General features: G+C 42.5%; 1 protein-coding gene across 1 annotated transcript; it reads right to left on the minus strand.

Moving 5' to 3' along the window:
- Positions 1 to 1,139: 1,139 nt before the first annotated feature.
- On the minus strand, positions 1,140 to 19,906 carry LOC139560455 (ras-related protein Rab-2A). Its single transcript, XM_071377253.1, has 8 exons — positions 19,642 to 19,906; positions 16,412 to 16,483; positions 15,053 to 15,120; positions 4,655 to 4,737; positions 4,182 to 4,274; positions 3,636 to 3,747; positions 2,541 to 2,609; positions 1,140 to 1,411 (listed from the first exon to the last, which is right to left on the minus strand). Exons 1-8 carry the CDS (start codon positions 19,685 to 19,687, stop codon positions 1,316 to 1,318), a joined length of 639 nt encoding a protein of 212 aa, XP_071233354.1. The 5' UTR covers positions 19,688 to 19,906; the 3' UTR covers positions 1,140 to 1,315.
- Positions 19,907 to 20,164: the final 258 nt, after the last annotated feature.

The raw sequence follows: 20,164 nt of genomic DNA on the forward strand, positions 1-20,164 counted from the left end.
TATCCTAAAGCATCCTGCCTGTTTGATGTACAGATAGATATGAGACCCTATCCTAAAGCATCCTGCCTGTTTGATGTACAGATAGATAGGAGTCCCTATCCTAAAGCATCCTGCCTGTTTGATGTACAGATAGATAGAAGTCCCTATCCTAAAGCATCCTGCCTGTTTGATGTACAGATAGATAGGAGTCCCTATCCTAAAGCATCCTGCCTGTTTGATGTACAGATAGATATGAGACCCTATCCTAAAGCATCCTGCCTGTTTGATGTACAGATAGATAGGAGTCCCTATCCTAAAGCATCCTGCCTGTTTGATGTACAGATAGATATGAGACCCTATCCTAAAGCATCCTGCCTGTTTGATGTACAGATAGATATGAGACCCTATCCTAAAGCATCCTGCCTGTTTGATGTACAGATAGATATGAGACCCTATCCTAAAGCATCCTGCCTGTTTGATGTACAGATAGATATGAGACCCTATCCTAAAGCATCCTGCCTGTTTGATGTACAGATAGATATGAGACCCTATCCTAAAGCATCCTGCCTGTTTGATGTACAGATAGATATGAGACCCTATCCTAAAGCATCCTGCCTGTTTGATGTACAGATAGATATGAGACCCTATCCTAAAGCATCCTGCCTGTTTGATGTACAGATAGATATGAGACCCTATCCTAAAGCATCCTGCCTGTTTGATGTACAGATAGATATGAGACCCTATCCTAAAGCATCCTGCCTGTTTGATGTACAGATAGATATGAGACCCTATCCTAAAGCATCCTGCCTGTTTGATGTACAGATAGATATGAGACCCTATCCTAAAGCATCCTGCCTGTTTGATGTACAGATAGATATGAGACCCTATCCTAAAGCATCCTGCCTGTTTGATGTACAGATAGATATGAGACCCTATCCTAAAGCATCCTGCCTGTTTGATGTACAGATAGATAGGAGTCCCTATCCTAAAGCATCCTGCCTGTTTGATGTACAGATAGATATGAGACCCTATCCTAAAGCATCCTGCCTGTTTTGCCACAATAGTAACAGTAAACCCTACCATTCTACAACCCAGACAGGCTCCAATGCTCCGATGCAGGACAAGCATTTTTGCCCCAGGACCGGGGGTACTTTAACGTGTTTTGCTTGGTATATTTTGACTGACAGTCATGGAGTATACAATTAGACTCTCCTGTGGCAAGGCTGTGTGGAGGGAGGGGTTAAGAAAATGTTAGTGAGCCCGACCAGTCCAGAAGAAACGCGAGGGGCAGGATGGGTGGTTGGGGGAGGGGTTATGAGACAGAGGGGCAGGGTGTTCAGCAGCATCCCCCGCCAGCCTGTTGGCCCCCCTGGCTACCGGAGAGTGTGGAGTTGGTGGCAGCGTGCTGGGGCCCAATCTTAATGCCGTTAGCCTGCCGAGATAAAACCACAACACAATGCAACCGGTTAGTCAGGAAAATGGAACGTGATGATGGTCAGGTGTGGTTCGACGATTTAGAGTTTGAGTGTTTGTGTTTTTCTGGGGTGGATGAAATGGATAGAACAACAAATATCAATGGTGACAAATTATCTTTGGCTCACAGTCACATGCACACTCTTTCGTAAGCATCTCTCCCACACACACCAGCAAGTGGCACTTTCATCAATTGCCCCACTTTCATCTCTCCAGCCCTTTAGTGGCTGAAGAGAACGCAGAGTGGCTAAAAGGCATCACTCCACTGTGAGCCTGTGCTGCTGTGGCTTTAAGCAGTAGTAGCTATTAAGTAAACTCTGAATCGTTCTAAATCACATTTATAGTGTTCAGGGAAGAGGAGGAGGGTGGAGAAGGGGGCGGTTCTCACGACGCCTGCCAGCAAGCGACGGGAATTCTGACCAGGGCTTCCCCCTACGTCAGTCAGCTGATGCGGTTTGGACCGTGTGCCTGGCCTCACTTTTTCCCTCCCTCTCCCCCTTATTTTTTTACCCTTTACTACCTCTCAAAGAAAGCATACCCAATGGCTGCTCAGGGGCTCGCCTCCTTCACGCTGGCTGTAACCTTGTGGGATGTGAGGAATTTATGCGCTGGCCAGCAGCCAGGGCTAGCGGAGAGAGGGAAGGAGAGAGGGAGGGGAGAAGGGAAAAACAGTGGAAGTTTTGCTTGGCTCTGCAGACTTCCTTTAGAGGAGAGAGATGGGGTATGGGCCGCTACAAATAAGCTGATGTGGAGGGGCTGCCTCGAAAATATGAATATGGGTGCAGTGTCTCCTAGGAGCATGTGACTATGTAAAAGCGTAAGCTAACACAATGTCTTTCTGGCCTTCAAATTTGCCTTTTTTCCAATAGGATGTATCCAACGTCTGCTCTGTCAAGGTTTTATCCTCTTCACTCTGTTTATGACGTGGGCTTAGGGCACTAAGAAGGGAGCAAGGGCATTTGACCACTTGGCCATATCTCAGTTGATGACTTAAAACTCAGAAGTCAAGCCATGTCAAGAAGATGGTCTTAGTCAAAGCTGCGGTGTACAAAATGTACACCAAATGTGTCTCTCCCATGTCAAATGACCTCATTGTTGATGTCGAAGACACCCTCCTGGATCTTCTCGTAGATCTCCTTCGCTGTGTTGATGAATGCCTGAAAAGAGAGAATGCCTAGTTAGTATAGGATCAGAGCTGAAATCCACAACATCTAGACGTGACCGTTGTAATAACTGATAAACTTCCCTGCAAGATATCAAGCCTTGGACCAGTCAAACCATATATGTGGTTCTCGTTAACTGAATAAGTTCTAAAAAGAGTGGGATTTACAGGAGTTTAGCCTCTGGCTTGTTGCCACAGAAAATACATCTACAGCGCTCCGCTGTACAAACGACACAAGCAGACGTATAAACAGAGCCTTAGTTTTAGCCTGAATGTACAGCATGGTAGGCCTTATATAATCATTACCTTATGTACACCTCAAAAGCGAGACTAGTCCAGGGTGCCCATCTATAGTAAATACTGCCTGTAATTCAGCTTTTTACCACAGAGGGAGGCCTACTTTAGAATTTGAAAACAAATGTCCACCTCAGTTTAGCTCAGGAGGCTCCGGCCTGATCTGGTCCCCTCTAACCTCCCTGCCTCTTCACACATGAAAATGTTTAACAGCAACAGATGGGTTTCCCTCAGCCTGAGGCAGAGCTCCCCCACCTGACCATGGAGTCCCAGGGCATAACCCAGAGACCCAGCATTAGCCTCAACACATTACTCTCCATATAGTGCATACGGTAATAGCACGGGAGCCTGATTGGCATTCGGCTGTCACTTAGGACAGGAGAGCAGAGGGGAGGCTATGAATGTAGGCGATGTACACGTCACTGTGAGGGAGAGGGGGACGGATGGAGATAGAGGAGGAGAGGTATCGGGAGGATTCAGGGGACACTAATGAGACAAAATAATCATATCAGGGGTTTCTGCTGGGGGGAGGGGTTATATAAACCAGTCTCCCCCTGCCTTAAATCCTCAGAGCCTGGCTACCCAGCACACTGGAGAACAGATGTGTATGTGTGCGTTGGAGTGTTTGAGCAAGAGAGGTGGGTATATTAATAGGTGAACGTGTCAATGTGAGAAAATGTTCACAAACAAACAAATGCACACACAATACAGTGTGAGCAGGAGGTACCTCTTCTACGTTGGATGCGGTCTTGGCGGAGGTCTCCATGAAGATAAGGCCGTGCTCTCTGGCGAAGGCCTCTCCCTCCTCCTTCTTCACCTCTCTCCTGGACTCCAGGTCACTATGGAGAAAACGCCACACACATTCAGTATTTCACACACATTACCATAGACCTGTTATGCTAGTATGGTCTTGTGTGTCTCTGTGTTTTATTGCAAATGATCTGTTAATTCATTCTGTTATGTTTTCCAGTTAGGAGATATGTCATTAACTAGAGTACACGAGCACACAGGGAGCAGGGCTGTGAACTGGGTGGGTGTATCTCAATTGTCAAAAATGGCTTGCTCACACTTTTTCCTTTCCTTCATTTGAAAGCAAAGAACACAAAGCATCCACCATTTAGACTTGACATAACCCACGCTTTCAGATAAGTATGGACAAAGACAAAATGAAGAAAGGATGCCATTTCAGACCCGAGGCATAGCCTGTTTAGTAGCCATGACAACCATGACTAGGTTGTTTGGTAACCATGAGTGACAGGGAGATGAATCTGACCTCTTGTTCCCAATGAGCATGATGACCATGTTGGAGTTGGAATGTTGGCGAGCGTCCTCTAACCAGGTTGTCAAGTGGTTGAAGGTGTCCCTTCTAAAACAAAAACAGTTGAGCAACACTTAACATAAGAACAATACATTTTCCTTTCCTAGTAAACTAATGCATTATCATGTCCTTCATTAGGTGAATGTAGGTCCCTTTTGTAACAACAGTTGACCCACATGAGCAAAATAAGGGCATTGGTGTGGGAGATTAAATTACATCCAAAATGTATTATACAAACAAATCTCAGTGGCTCCAACTATTGTTAAACTGAATGAACTGGATAAGAAAACAACATTTCCTTTCCTCCTAAACAAACTAATATATATATTTTACATTTGTCAAGAGCAATACCTAAATCCTAGGGTAGACTTAATGGCCAAAGTATTTACATAGATAAGGCCTGGGGAGAAAATGGCCGCCAGACTGACCTTGTGATGTCATACACGAGCAGGGCGCCAGCTGCCCCTCTGTAGTAAGACCGGGTGATGGAGCGGAAGGACTCTTGGCCGGCCTGAAAAACACACACACACAATTAGTGCCAAAGACAAACAGACTTTGTCTTTGCTTTAACAGAGCGTCTGTGTGTGTACAAAGTTCAGCACAGAAGCATAGTAACCCATAGAAAGTGTACAAACAATAGCCAGCAGTACTTCAAAGTAGTAGTAGTAAGCTGAACAAAGCAACTACTCTTAAAGGAGTCTTACTTCAATGCTCAAGGGTGTGTTGGACAAAATACCAACACAGATGTACTGTGTTACTAGGGTCAAATCAAATCAAATGTATTTATATAGCCCTTCTTACATCAGCTGATATCTCAAAGTGCTGTACAGAAACCCAGCCTAAAACCCCAAACAGCAAGCAATGCAGGTGTAGAAGCACGGTGGCTAGGAAAATCTCCAGAGAAAGGGCAAAACCTAGGAAGAAACCTAGAGAGGAACCAGGCTATGAGGGGTGGCCAGTCCTCTTCTGGCTGTGCCGGGTAGAGATAACAGAACATGGCCAAGATGTTCAAATGTTCATAAATGACCAGCATGGTCAAACAATAATAATCACAGTAGTTGTTGAGGGTGCAGCAAGTCAGTACATCAGGAGTAAATGTCAGTTGGCTTTTCATAGCAGCTCATTAAGAGTATCTCTACCGCTCCTGCTGTCTCTAGAGAGTTGAAAACAGCAGGTCTGGGACAGGTAGCACGTCCGGTGAACAGGTCAGGGGTTCTTCTGAGCCCATGTCCTGAAAAACTCCTGGCCCGAGCCATGTTTTACTCATGCATGTCCTGCCTAGTGCCTACTACTCTCTTCCAGTCCAGGCTTTCCAGCAGCTTTCTCCTAATCCATATACATTCCCAACACCATAGATATTCCCAACCAGAGAGCCAAGCCTCCTGATTTTCCTTGTGCAGAGAGGCAGAGCACAGGCAAACCTCTGTCACTGTGTACAAAAGACTCCTCTCTTTCTCTGCATCCCATACCTGACTGACTGACTGACTCCTCATAAACAAGGGGCCCATTGTGTTCCACTATAGCCCACAATACAACATTCTACCTCTCCCCCCACACTCAGTGTTGGGTTAAAACAGTAGGCAGGCAGATCAGACCTGTCGATAGATGCCATTGTCAGCAGCTTATAAAATGGCTAGCAGCCGTTGTACCTTGGCTTACTCTACGCTGTTCTACCTCAATTCCGGCCTGGCAGCAGGTGAGTGAGAACCAGGCAGCCCAGCACTGCAGCACATTTGAATTCAATAAGGCCCAGTCAGTGAGTCAGTGGCAACAGTCCCCCTGAGGCAGCTGCTAACGTTGGAGCTAATGGAGGCCATTGTGAATAAATGATGAATGACACCTTTATGCCTGCCATCTGCCGGATCTCAAAGGTTACAGGAACGCCAGAAATGCAGATTTTGGCTATTACATCACTCCCAGGGCAGGAAGTACCTCCCTACTCCTCCTCCTGTGCTCACACACATGCCGGAACACACACACCGATACAGCTACACAGACGGTACACATGCCCTGTGTTTGATTTGAACTCTGTCTTGGCAGGGTGGACATGTAGTGGTCTGGGGATGTAAGCTAAACCACAGATCATTCTAATAGAGAGGGTATATTCATAGTGGTGTTTCGAATATATAAAAGTGAAAGTGTTTCTCAAAATGCCAGCTAGATGACCAAAGTGCCCAATCAAAGGTTGCCATTCTTATCCCCCTTGGCATCAATTTCTGCTGAATTCCAGGCTTACCTTTTAATCAACCAAAATGCACCTGTGTTGCCATGTGGCCTAGTAAGCACACAGCAGCTGGCTCGGTCTGAAGGCCAAAAGGCCTTGCACCATTCATCAGAATTACTGCTGAGATTCTATTCTTATTTATAGAACTGTGTCTCCCCCTACAGGCCAATATAAATACTACACTAACACCAAGATCACCATATCCTGTAGTGTTCATATTTCCTCAGCACAGTCAGTAGGGCTCTATAAAATCTGCATTAAGTAGAAAATGCACGAAATCATGGAATCCAAACTTTTAAACGGAATTTAACAATATATTAAACTTGAAATTAATAAATTTGCCCAAGTTAAATCATACGACATGAAACTGCATCAGTGTATTTTCCTGCAAAGGCACAGGAATGCCTCTGTGTGTGCCCGGTGCACGCGTATGCCTACATTTATGTAACCGTCAGTGATGATGTAATGATTAGCTTCTTCTGGTAGATATGGAAAGGCTTCCCCAAAATGATCCTTTTTTTTAATGTACTACAAAAGTAGCCTATACCCATTTCATGACATTGCCCTCTTTGGGTACAGCGAGCACCATCCCCCTCTCTGTCTCCTACACTCAGGCTGCTGCGACCTCAGGTCGTAGATTCCTGGAGGAGATTATCTCCTTATGGCCACAGTATAGAGAGAAAGTGAGTTTTCATAGAGAGAACAAAGGAATTTCTTCCACCTCACAGAACTTGAGGTCCGAACAACATTTATGTTCTGGAGAAGGTATAAAAGATCGGTGAAGAATCCAGCTACGAACTTGTCCGTTTGGTACAATTTTGTGAAACTCATGGGAGACAATACGGCCACATTACCATAACGCTGTTTATACAATAGCCTCAGATATGAGGCTTACATCTAATTGTTGTATAAGATGAATGAGTGAGGATGATACTGTTTGTGGAATTGTGTAATGTGATTTTGGACTGTTTAATGAAGGAAACTCCAATTCCCTTTGGAGTTTAACTAAATCAGAGGACCGCCCATGAGCAGTTAGGACCTGGCGTCATGAGACAGCCTTTTTCTGCTCTTCCGAATAAAACCCCCACCCGGGTTTTCTATCACCAGACCAGCTTACCTCGATAACGAGAGGGACAAGGTTTGAGAGGAGACCATAAAGCTAAGGTTTGAGTAGATGGCTGAATCTTTTAACCACATGGTTAAACTCTTAAGACTATCGATACCGACAGAATAAGAACAAGTCTTTGATATTAATTACTAGTCTGCAGCTAGGAATTCGGTATCATTGAACGCGAAGATCGACAACCGCCGAAACATCTATTCTATAACGACATGAATGAATGTCACTCTGAACTATCCATTCTAACCGCGACAGAGACAGGGCGGACAAACGCTCCAACAGAAACAAACTTTTTAACAGAGATCCCAACGACACACTGAGCGTAGATATATATATTGATTGCAATTATTCCCGAAGGGGTGGGCGTTCATGTGCAAAGGATTAGCATTTCAATTGTTATAATTTCTCATCTCAGTTTACCCCCACTTCCCTTTTTGTCCACCAAGCCGCGATACCAGTTTATCCCACTAGGGAAACGCCGTTATCATTTCCTTGTAACTCTCTACTGTTTGTTTATGCATTTCTGTGAATGACTTAGTAAATAAATTATTTAAGACAATTGATGTATGGATGACTCATAGTGAAGACTGGGTTCGTGCAGATAACCAACAATTTACGACGTTTGGAATGAGACTAACATGAGGTAAATAATAATTCATTAATTCGAAGACTAATTGATCAGATATTAAATATCTGAAAGTTATATTAGGAAAATTATAACCTGAATATTTTCCTTGGTGCCCCGACTTCCTAGTTAATTACAGTTACATGATTAATCAGTTTAATCGCGTAATAATAATTAGAGAGTTATTTGATAAATAAGTGTTCAGTTTAATGATGCCAAAGACACGACACCTACCTGGCAGAACAATATGATGATAGTTTTCATCAATCCAGTGCCAATTAGTTTTGCACACACCAAAAAAATGTAATATTTTTCCTAGACCTCAAAAGTCTCATGATGTGGTTTAAGCAGTGTTGTGGACTTAAAGATCTACAAATTGGATGTTCTATATATTTTTTAAGTATGATTTTGAGAGCTAAATAAAAAAATAAAAAGAAACTTAGAAAAACAGAATGGGATGGAATTATATGGAATTTGGGAAAATCTAAAAGAAAAATAAGGCCAAAAAATGTAAACAGCTTTAAAAATGGGCCCTAGCAAAGCACAGGGAATCCCACAGAATTAACAGTAGGGCACACTGAGAAACCCTAATTAACACTTCAATCTTCACTCCTAATTAGGGATGTTAAATGGTTAACGGCTAATTGGATAGGCACCGAAAACACATTTGACTGGTCATGCTTATCAGTCTATAGGTTAATTTGCTTAATTTAGTGTAATTAAAAATTGCGGTGTGTGTTAGCCGTCATGCATCTTATTTATGACATGCGCACAGCATATAGAGCCTAGTTTGAGAAGCGGAATAGCCTATCAAATCAAACTCCAATTTATTTGTCACATGCTTCGTAAACAAGAGGTGCAGACTAGCAGTGAAATGGTTACATGTCTTCTCAACAATGCAGAGAAAAGACAATAGAAAAGTAACACGTAATAATAAAAGTTCACAATAAGTAACGATAACATGGCTTTATACACGGGGTACCATTCCTGAGTTGATGTGCAGAGGTACGAGATAATTGAGGTAGGTACAGTGGGGCAAAAAAGTATTTAGTCAGCCACCAATTGTGCAAGTTCTCCCACTTAAAAAGATGAGAGAGGCCTGTAATTTTTATCATAGGTACACTTCAACTATGACAGACAAAATGAGAAGAAAAAAAAAAATCCAGAAAATCACATTGCAGGATTTTTTATGAATTTATTTGCAAATTATGGTGGAAAATAAGTATTTGGTCAACAACAAAAGTTTCTCAATACTTTGTTATATACCCTTTGTTGGCAATGACAGAGGTCAAACGTTTTCTGTAAGTTTTCACACACTGTTGCTGGTATTTTGGCCCATTCCTCCATGCAGATCTCCTCTAGAGCAGTGATGTTTTGGGGCTGCTGCTGGGCAACACAGACTTTCAACTCCCTCCAAAGATTTTCTATGGGGTTGAGATCTGGAGACTGGCTAGGCCACTCCCGGACCTTGAAATGCTTCTTACGAAGTTCTATTTTGGTTTCATCTGACCATATGACATTCTCCCAATCTTCTTCTGGATCATCCAAATGCTCTCTAGCAAACTTCAGACGGGCCTGGACATGTACTGGCTTAAGCAGGGGGACACGTCTGGCACTGCAGGATTTGAGTCCCTGGCGGCGTAGTGTGTTACTGATGGTAGGCTTTGTTACTTTGGTCCCAGCTCTCTGCAGGTCATTCACTAGGTCCCCCCGTGTGGTTCTGGGATTTTTGCTCACCGTTCTTGTGATCATTTTGACCCCACGGGGTGAGATCCTGCGTGGAGCCCCAGATCGAGGGAGATTATCAGTGGTCTTGTATGTCTTCCATTTCCTAATAATTGCTCCCACAGTTGATTTCTTCAAACCAAGCTGCTTACCTATTGCAGATTCAGTCTTCCCAGCCTGGTGCAGGTCTACAATTTTGTTTCTGGTGTCCTTTGACAGCTCTTTGGTCTTGGCCATAGTGGAGTTTGGAGTGTGACTGTTTGTTTGAGGTTGTGGACAGGTGTCTTTTATACTGATAACAAGTTCAAACAGGTGCCATTAATACAGGTAACGAGTGGAGGACAGAGGAGCCTCTTAAAGAAGAAGTTACAGGTCTGTGAGAGCCAGAAATCTTGCTTGTTTGTAGGTGACCAAATACTTATTTTCCACCATAGTTTGCAAATAAATTCATTAAAAATCCTACAATGTGATTTTCTGAATTTTTTTTCTCATTTTGTCTGTCATAGTTGAAGTGTACCTATGATGAAAATTACAGGCCTCTCTCATCCTTTTAAGTGGGAGAACTTGCACAATTGGTGGATGACTAAATACTTTTTTGCCCCACTGTATGTACATATAACTAGGAATAAAGTGACTAGGCAACAGGACAGAAACTGTAGCAGCAGTGTATGTGATGAGTCCCAAAAAGTTAGTGCAAAAACTATCAATGCAGATAGTTAAATAGTTAACCAATAGCTACCCGGACTAACTATTTAACAGTCTTATGACTTGGGGGTAGAAGCTGTTCAGGGTCCTTTTGGTTCCAGACTTGGTGCATGGTACCGCTTGCCGTGCGGTAGCAGAGAGAATAATCTATGACTTGGGTGGCTGGAGTCTGACAATTTTAAGGCCTTCCTCTATACCAGGCTGTGTCAGAGGTCCTGGAAGGAAGGGAGCTCGGCCCCAATGGGCCGTACTCACTACCCTCTGCAGCGCCTTAGTAATTGCCATACCAAGCAGTCATGGAGCCAGTCAAGATGCTCTCAAATGGTGCAGCTGTAGAACTGAGTATCTGAGGCTCCATACCAAATCTTTTCAGCTCCTGAGGGGGAAGAGTAATTATCCTACCCTTTTCATGACTGTGTTGGTGTGTGCGGACCATGATAGATACTAAGTGATGTGGACACCGAGGAACTTGAAGACCTCGACCAGCTCCACTACAGCCCTGTCAATGTGAATGGGAGTGTGCTCGGCCCTCCTTTTTCTGTAGTCCACGATCAGCTCCTTGCTGACGTTAAGGGAGAGGTTGTTGTCTCATCGTCGTCGGTGATCAGGCATACCACCGTCGTGTCATCAGCAAACTTAACGGTGTTGGAGTCGTGCGTGGCAACGCAGTCGTGGGTGAAGAGGGAGTACAGGAGGGTACTAAGCACGCACCCCCAAGGGGCCCATGTTGAGTGCCAGCGTGGCGGCTGTGTTGTTGCCTACCCACACCACCTGGGGACGGTCTGTCAGGAAGTCCAGGATTCAGTTGCAGAGGGAGGTTTTCAGACTCAGGGTCCTTAGCTTAGTGATGAGCTTGGAGGACACTATGGTGTTGAACACTGCGCTGTATCACCCATCAGACAGCACTAGAGCAGCTGCTCAAAGAGCTGGTACTGGACTGAAACGTGCTTTTGTAAGCCCAGGCATTAAGCAACAAATACCAATTCTAAAATGCAATCGCATGTTAAACTGTTTTGACGGCCACGATTAAACAGAGCTACTATTTTTATTTCTCAATCGGTAATTAAAGCGCGCCTCCAATTTGTTATTTGAGTGCATAGGCTATAGTCAACAGTATGCAGGCTATCAGTGCGTCACCACCACTTTGCAACGTGAGCTTGAGGCAGTGCTTGTTTGAAACTAGAGGTCGACCGATTAATCGGAATGGCCGATTAATTAGGGCCGATTTCAAGTTTTCATAACAATCGGAAATCGGTATTTTTGGACACCGATTTGGCCGTTTTTTTTTACACCTTTATTTAACTAGGTAAGTCAGTTAAGAACACATTCTTATTTTCAATGACGGCCCAGGAACGGTGGGTTAACTGCTTGTTCAGGTGCTGAACGACAGATATTTACCTTGTCAGCTCGGGGATTCAATCTTGTAACCTTACAGTTAACTAGTCCAACGCTTTAACCACCTGCTTTACATTGCACTCCACGAGGAGCCTGCCTGTTACGCGAATGCAGTAAGAAGCCAAGGTAAGTTGCTAGCTAGCATTAAAAACGTATCTTATAAAAAACAATCATTCATAATCACTAGTTAACTACACATGGCTGATGATATTCCTAGTTTATCTAGCGTGTCCTGCGTTGCATATAATCGATGCTGTGCGCATTCGTGAAAAAGGACTGTCGTTGCTCCAACGTGTACCTAACCATAAACATCAATGCCTTTCTTAAAATCAATAGACAAGTACATATTTTTAAACCTGCATATTTAGTTAATATTGCCTGCTAACATGAATTTCTTTTAACTAGGGAAATGGTGTCACTTCTCTTGCAACAGAGTCAGGGTATATGCAGCAGTTTGGGCCGCCTGGCTCGTTGCGAACTGTGTGAAGACTATTTCTTCCTAACAAAGACAGCCAACTTCGCCAAACGGGGGATGATTTAACAAAAGCGCATTTGCGAAAAAAGCACAATCGTTGCACGACTGTACCTAACCATAAACATCAATGCCTTTCTTAAAATCAATACACAGAAGTATATATTTTTAAACCTGCATATTTAGCTAAAAGAAATCCAGGTTAGCAGGCAATATTAACCAGGTGAAATTGTGTCACTTCTCTTGCGTTCATTGCATGCAGAGTCAGGGTATATGCAACAGTTTGGGCCGCCTGGCTCGTTGCGAACTAATTTGCCAGAATCTTACATAATTATGACATAACATTGAAGGTTGTGCAATGTAACAGGAATATTTAGACTTATGGATGCCACCCGTTAGATAAAATACGGAACGGTTACGTATTTCACTGAAAGAATAAACGTTTTGTTTTCGAGATTATAGTTTCCGGATTCGACCATATTAATGACCTAAGATTCGTATTTCTGTGTGTTATTATGTTATAATTAAGTCTATGATTTGATAGAGCAGTCTGACTGAGCGGTGGTAGGCAGCAGTAGGCTCGTAAGCATTCATTCAAACAGCACTTTCGTGCGTTTTGCCAGCAGCTCTTCGCAATGCTTCAAGCATTGAGCTGTTTATGACTTCAAGCATATCAACTCCCGAGATTAGGCTGGTGTAACCGATGTGAAATGTCTAGCTAGTTAGCGGGGTGCGCGCTAATAGCGTTTCAAACGTCACTCGCCCTGAGACTTGGAGTGGTTGTTCCCCTTGCTCTGCATGGGTAACGCTGCTTCGAGGGTCGATGTGTTCCTGGTTTGAGCCCAGGTAGGGGCGAGGAGAGGGACGGAAGCTATACTGTTACACTGGCAATACTAAAGTGCCTATAAGAACATCCAATAGTCAAAGGTATATGAAATACAAATGGTATAGAGAGAAATAGTCCGATAATAATTATAACCTAAAACTTCTCACCTGGGAATATTGAAGACTCATGTTAAAAGGAACCACCAGCTTTCATATGTTCTCATGTTCTGAGCAAGGAACTTAAACGTTAGCTTTAGTAAATGGCACATATTGCACCTTTACTTCTCCAACACTTTGTTTTTGCATTATTTAAACCAAATTGAACATGTTTCATTATTTACTTGAGGTTAAATTGATTTTTATTGAAGTATTATATTAAGTTAAAATAAGTGTTAATTCAGTATTGTTGTAATTGTCATTATTACAAAAAAATTATTATATATTTTTTTAATTTAAATGTATTAATATATATATATATATATATGATTATTTTTATTTTATTATTAAAAAAAAATATATAATCTTTTTTTCTTTATTAAATCGGCCGATTAATCGGTATCAGTTTTTTTTGGTCCTCCAATAATAGGTATCGGCGTTGAAAAATCATAATCGGTCGACCTCTATTTGAAACCTGAACGTTTTACTTTATTTCATATTATGAGTCATGTCTTACCTTGCTTCAAAGTACCCTAGCCGAAATCCAGCCATAGAAACGTAAAAAGACTTCCTCATGACATCAAACCAGCATTTCTCTGCTGTTCTATTGGTTTTACATCAACTTTTGTTGTCCAGAAGCCAAAGTCACAATCCTAGTCATATTAGCAACCCATCCTAGTGGTTATTAGATTCCCCCTCTTTCTAACAGACATTTTCATTATGGAACCGCTCTCATTATGTGTACTGTTTAGAACAGTGTTTTCCTGTAAAATGCATTTTGGTAAATGTAAAAATACGTTTTATTTGCTGCTTCATTACAAGAGTTGAATGTTCAATAATAGACTATAGCCTTGATATTGTTGCATGTCTCCATTAACTACTTCGTGAAAAATGTCCGGTCCTTGTATGCATGCACAGTACAGTATTTTCTGTTGGTCACATCATTTTACTGTTTGGAAAGAATGTAACCGTTTGTTGACTGGTTAATGAGGGTCAGTTAGTATGCAACAAAAAATATTTCAAAATAGAAAACTTCTCACAATGACAAAGCTGAGGTTATTTGAGAAGAGGGTGAAACATGTGAACAGCGAACTGACACAAATGCTGTTGTGTAGGGCTCTGTCATTCTTCTCTTTACAAGGCAAGCAACATGTCCATAGTGACACAAAATGGTGATACACATCCTGAACAAAACGTCAATAGCATGTACTGTATGTTGAAAAGAAAACCTATTTTCCCCAGGTGTACAAGATTCCATTGACTCCAAGATTAAAAAATCTCCTTATCACTGATAAGATACAGATGTACAAAAGAGTATTCCGAGAAACTCATGATTACAGTCGACCCCTGATAAGTGCACTTGAGATAGGCCAAGTATAAACTGTTTAATTGGCAGAATGAACCTGTATCACTTCAACAGTACATTGACTACATTCTTTATGATTGAACTGCATGCAGTAGTTGATAACTTAACTGGTGAGAACTGTCCCACACTGCTGCATGTATCAGGAGTCGACTGTATCGTGTGTTCAGGTAAATAATCATATCTGTTCAATGTGCAACAGGGCAAGTATCTTACCGTGTCCCAGATCTGCAGCTTGATCTGTTTACCATCTATGGTGATCATCCGCGCCCCAAACTCCACACCTGGGAAAGACACACCCACCACAAGCACACAGTCAGTCTACAACTCACTTGCATGAAAACACTAACACCAAGATTCAATGGAAATCATGCATGGTTTGTACTATATAGGATCCTTGGGACGTCCCTACCCTAAACATTTTAAATGTCAAATTCAATGACCTGGTCAGGTCATGTGGTATGGTAAAAACCTTGGCGCTAATCATGAGGTGTAATCCTAAACCCGAAACTAACTTTAACGACTAGCCTTATTAACCATAACCCACTAGCCCTAACCACCTAGACCATGGTTGCCCTAGCACTAGATTGATGATTAGTTGGTTATTTGAATCAGCTGTGTAGTGCTAGGGCAAAAAACAAAACGTGCACCCGGGGGGGGGGGGGGCAGGACTGGGTTTGGGAAACCCTGTTCTAGAACCCCTCCCCTGCTTCCACTACAGAAACACCCTAAAAGCCTATGGTGAATAATGGTTAGAGCTGACACAGTGTAGTAGAGGAGACAGACACTGGCCAAACATTAAATGATTAATAAAATAGTCAAACTGAATGAAATTGTTGCCAGTAACAGTGCAGTCACTAACCCTCTTGATAACATTTTACTCGCCCTAGCAGAGCTGATGTGTGTTAAGAGTGAGGTGTTCTGTTATTCGTGTCTGGAAGTAGCTAGCAAGCTAAAATAAAATCCATCTCCCTCATCGTCACAGGTTAGACCAGAGGAGAGATGAAAATCCTTAAGAAATTAATTAACACAAGGGCAGGGCGTGACATTAACGCTTGTCCGCTTGCCTGGGGCAACTAAAAAAAAAGTTGTCCGATATGGAGATCACAATATGGAAACAATTAGGCTGCGCCAATCAGAATTGGAACAAAGCCTTTACACCCAGTAGCTCTCCAGATGGAGGCTTGACGGATCACATGTGTTTTATACAGTAGCATATCAGTGCAATATTTCACTTTGTGGGGGGAGGAGATATAATGCATGGGATCAGAGACCAGCAGCCTTACATTGTCAATACCAGTGAAAATAATGAACGTTATTTTGTGAAGTGGGTCCTTGCATCATACAACACAATTTGTCACCTTTTTGGCCCATGGTGTTATACCTTTTTTGGGGGAGGAGGGGCAAGTGACCTGAGCTTTCAGACAAGTGGCTAAAAAAGTTAATGTCAATCCCTGGACGTGGAGATCTGAGCCGAGCACATATGATTTAATTGAGGTCCCTCCAGTGCAGAGGCAGGATACATTTCAATCACAGTCGTTGTTAAACGTTATAATGAATATAGAGGAGTCTTACCGATAGTGAGGTCGTGCACCGGCTGAAACCGCTTGTCTGTGAACTGTAATAATAGGCATGATTTCCCCACACCTGTAAAACAAACATGCACAGTTAAACAGAGGCACACACAGGAACAAATAGGCACTCTGTCTGCATAAGTAACATAATTTAGCCAGTCACACACACGTTGGAAAACCAACAACACATCTGGTTGCACACACACATTAAACAAGTTGAATCCCAGTCTTTGATATGATGTGTCAGAACAAAAAATTACATAAGGAGGGTAATTTAATGAGATAAAAATGTCAGACTGTATCAGGCCCTACAGCCCTCTGACTACACCCACACAATGGTAAAGAAGCTCATAGTCAGCCCTGCTGAAGCCAAGAGGCTTGTCAAACAAGTAGAATTCTGGTTGTCATTTTTTCTGGAGTATGTAGAGGATGCATTAAAACACATTCAGGGTCAGATATTGTTTTATTCCCTCAATGGTTCAGAGTGAGATAGTGTTATCCGGTCCTAGATCAGTGGTTAAGAAGAGCCATTTCGTCCTCAAGCTTGTTTCTTTAGGAGGACCTGTGTTCGAGGCACTGTCAACATGATGATGAAGCTCCTGATAGGGATGGACATTTTATCAAAAATGTCAACACACAAATGTCATGACTCATGAGGTTGTTTGGTGTGATGAAACAAAGATATTCCTAGGTAGCACTGACCATAATGAATGCAATAATTAGCCTAATGATGGGCGGCTAACTCCATTTATTACAAAGTAGACCTAAATATGTGTGGCGTGCGCCTGTGTGAGAAAAAAATTACGTAAAACGTGACAGTGAAACACACTGCCATATCGTGGAGGGACCTGTGAAAACATGTGTCCCGCACTGTATGGTTATAATGCAAACAGGTGAAACCTTTTGGACACCAGAGAAGGCTATCATTAGTGTTTCTATGGGTTACCACCACTGTTGCTAGGCAGGGGAGTCAGGGTGATAGAAGACATCATGAGAAGGATGTAACAAAACAAAGCTATGTCACCCTTTTAACTGTGTACCTGCTAGCCAATCAGCCTCTAGCGCTGAATAGATAGTCCATCTGGTTCTTTAGTGGTCAGGTCATTATCTTAAAGCAACAGTAATTAGACAGGGGTGCCAAATCAAAGACTAGCCTAATTACACAACCCCCCCCCCCCCCCATCACTAATTGTGCATTTGATTGGGCAGGAAGAGATGTACAACTGGATTTAGATTCAGGTGAAAACTAAGGTTTATGGTATGGAGGCTGAGAAATAATGCATCCTTTTGGATAGGGGTTTCTCAACTATCACCTCATCTAGCCAAGTTACCAACCACATAGCATAGACTATATCTAACTGCTTGAACAGCTGGGATAGCCATACCTACACAGCAAAGACATGTAGAACGTGAGTGAGTAATGTGAAAACACTGAATGATCAACAACTTGGGTTGCAGGGGGTCACATGATGGCCCCCAGTGAAGCCAGGGCGATGACAGGTCTGCAGTGTTGCAACTAGGGCTGTGACGATACCAGTATAGCAAAAAAAAAAATCCATGGCAGAAATTAAAACAAAGCAGACCAAACTCTTTGGTCCTTTAAAAACCTATTGTATGTAAAATAGTGTGCTATAGTTTAGAAAATAAATAAATGTGACTCTGGATGACAACATGATGTTTGTTTCCACATTAGGGCTGTTTTTCTTGAAGTGTAAACCCTTCGTGTTTTCTTTCCTAGCCACAATATTAACGAGTATCGCAATACTGGTATCATCCTGACCCTACTAATTATACAAATAAAACAAGGGGGAAACCTCTGCTGGATGTAGCCTGGTGAAAAAAATGCACTGACAGATTTGTACTCCCAAATGCTGACCACTGTTTTGGGTTGGAAATGATGTCTCCAGTTTGAAACAAGCATCATATGATATGCGGTCCTGTAAGCAAATAGTCTGGTTCAAGTAAAATTATGCCCTTTCATCTCAGAGAAATGCAGGGGAGCAAGCTGCTTAATCTGTTATTGGCCTTCCTGTAAACAGGGTACACTTCCCTTCACTGATACTTTCAAACAGAGTAAACCACAGTAAATTGTTACTTTTAAAAAGGCAGCATGTACAAGCCTTGAATGTACAAGCCTTATTGATCAATTAATAAACTAAAGTCATGGAAGTCTTAGCATCACAACATTCCCCCTGTGGACTTGAGATGCCAACCAGGTACATGTGTTTATTTCTCAGCATCAAACACTGTCAATCTGTAGTCAAAGAGATAGGTAATCTCAGTATCCCTCGTTTTCCCTGGGTAAAATGCATAGCAAGCGGTGCTGCTGTTAGGCTATTTCAACAAGGATCCGGCTTGAGCAATAGATGTATAACAGATCTAATCAAATAAGATGATGCACATAGTTGTACTGTTCTTGATAAACAAGTACCTACGTCGCCTGCTTCTAACGCAACCTGCAATAAATTATCTGGACAAAAATGTAGGTTGGCTTTGGCAGCATCCACAATATTTGGGAAACCTACTACCGGTAAATCCACCTCGTCTAGGTAAACAAACGACAGTGAACTGCTTAACTTCATTAACATAACACCCGTGTAAAAGTACATTATGTCGGGTTAACAACACGAGCATAAACGCCTAGACAGCTAAACTAGAATGCTGCCGTAGTAGGCAACCGTACAAAAAAAGTATGTAAAACGCCATTTCGAGGGAGTGTGGCCTAGCAATACAACCGCGCAAAAGAAAGACAGCTCAAAACCTTGGCTTGACTCTGTCCAAGTGACTGACATAGTCAGTGCAAACGCCCATGTTGCAGAGAAGCTGTCAAACTAGCTGTTGTTTATGTCGCTGTAAACAGCTACTTTACCAACGTTAGCCTATTAGCTAGCAATGTAACGTTAGGTAGCAAAGATAGCTTAGCACCCCCACCCTCAGTGCAAAACAGAAGGACAATAGGCAGTCGGCTTGTTGGATCTGTTGCTAAACTAACACGCTACTAGTTGACCACAACATTATGCGATGTAAGGTGGAAATTTTAGGGGGGATTATTTCACGTTAATGACAAGCTATTATCGACGTTTGCAAGCGAGAAATCTGTCAGTCATCCCACCTCTTGCGTCTCCGCTTTTACCACGTCATATTGGACTCTCCAACACTGCGGAAATAAAAGATAGCTGCTTGCTAACTATCGTTAGCAATATTTGCTGCCATTGACTAGTGCTTGCTTACCTGTGTCTCCGATAATGATGTATTTGAAAAGGTATGCATATGCCATGGCCACTGGGTCCTGTGTCAACCTTCCTCTGCCGTTGTTTTGTGTAATTGAAACCGTATGAAAATGGTCTATGTAAACGTCTCGGTAATCGTTAAAGCTTCGCCTTTCTAGCCTCCTTTCTCTCTTCGAAGGGAAGGAACAATAAACACCTCCAAGCTTCGGCTGAAAACGTCATACGTTCCGCCCTCGCCACGCAAGCTAAAAGCAATTATTCACCCCAGTTGCCACTGGTAGTAGGCTATTAATTTATATTATGTCACTTAGACTCTTTAAAACAAATCTAAACCTGATTAACTAAACAATTTGCAAGACATGTAATTAGTGTGCACATGATATAGCATAGCTGTTTAGACCTACACAATCTGATGTAGGCCTAGTAGTCCTAGTTAAAAAAGGGTCCCCCTTAACGCATTCCATTCTCTCCCAAGGAGCACCTGTAAATCCATTTGTTTTCATTCTTTGATAGTTGCTTGCAGA

Source organism: Salvelinus alpinus, chromosome 30, assembly GCF_045679555.1.
Source record: "Salvelinus alpinus chromosome 30, SLU_Salpinus.1, whole genome shotgun sequence".
NCBI classification, from domain to species: domain Eukaryota; kingdom Metazoa; phylum Chordata; class Actinopteri; order Salmoniformes; family Salmonidae; genus Salvelinus; species Salvelinus alpinus.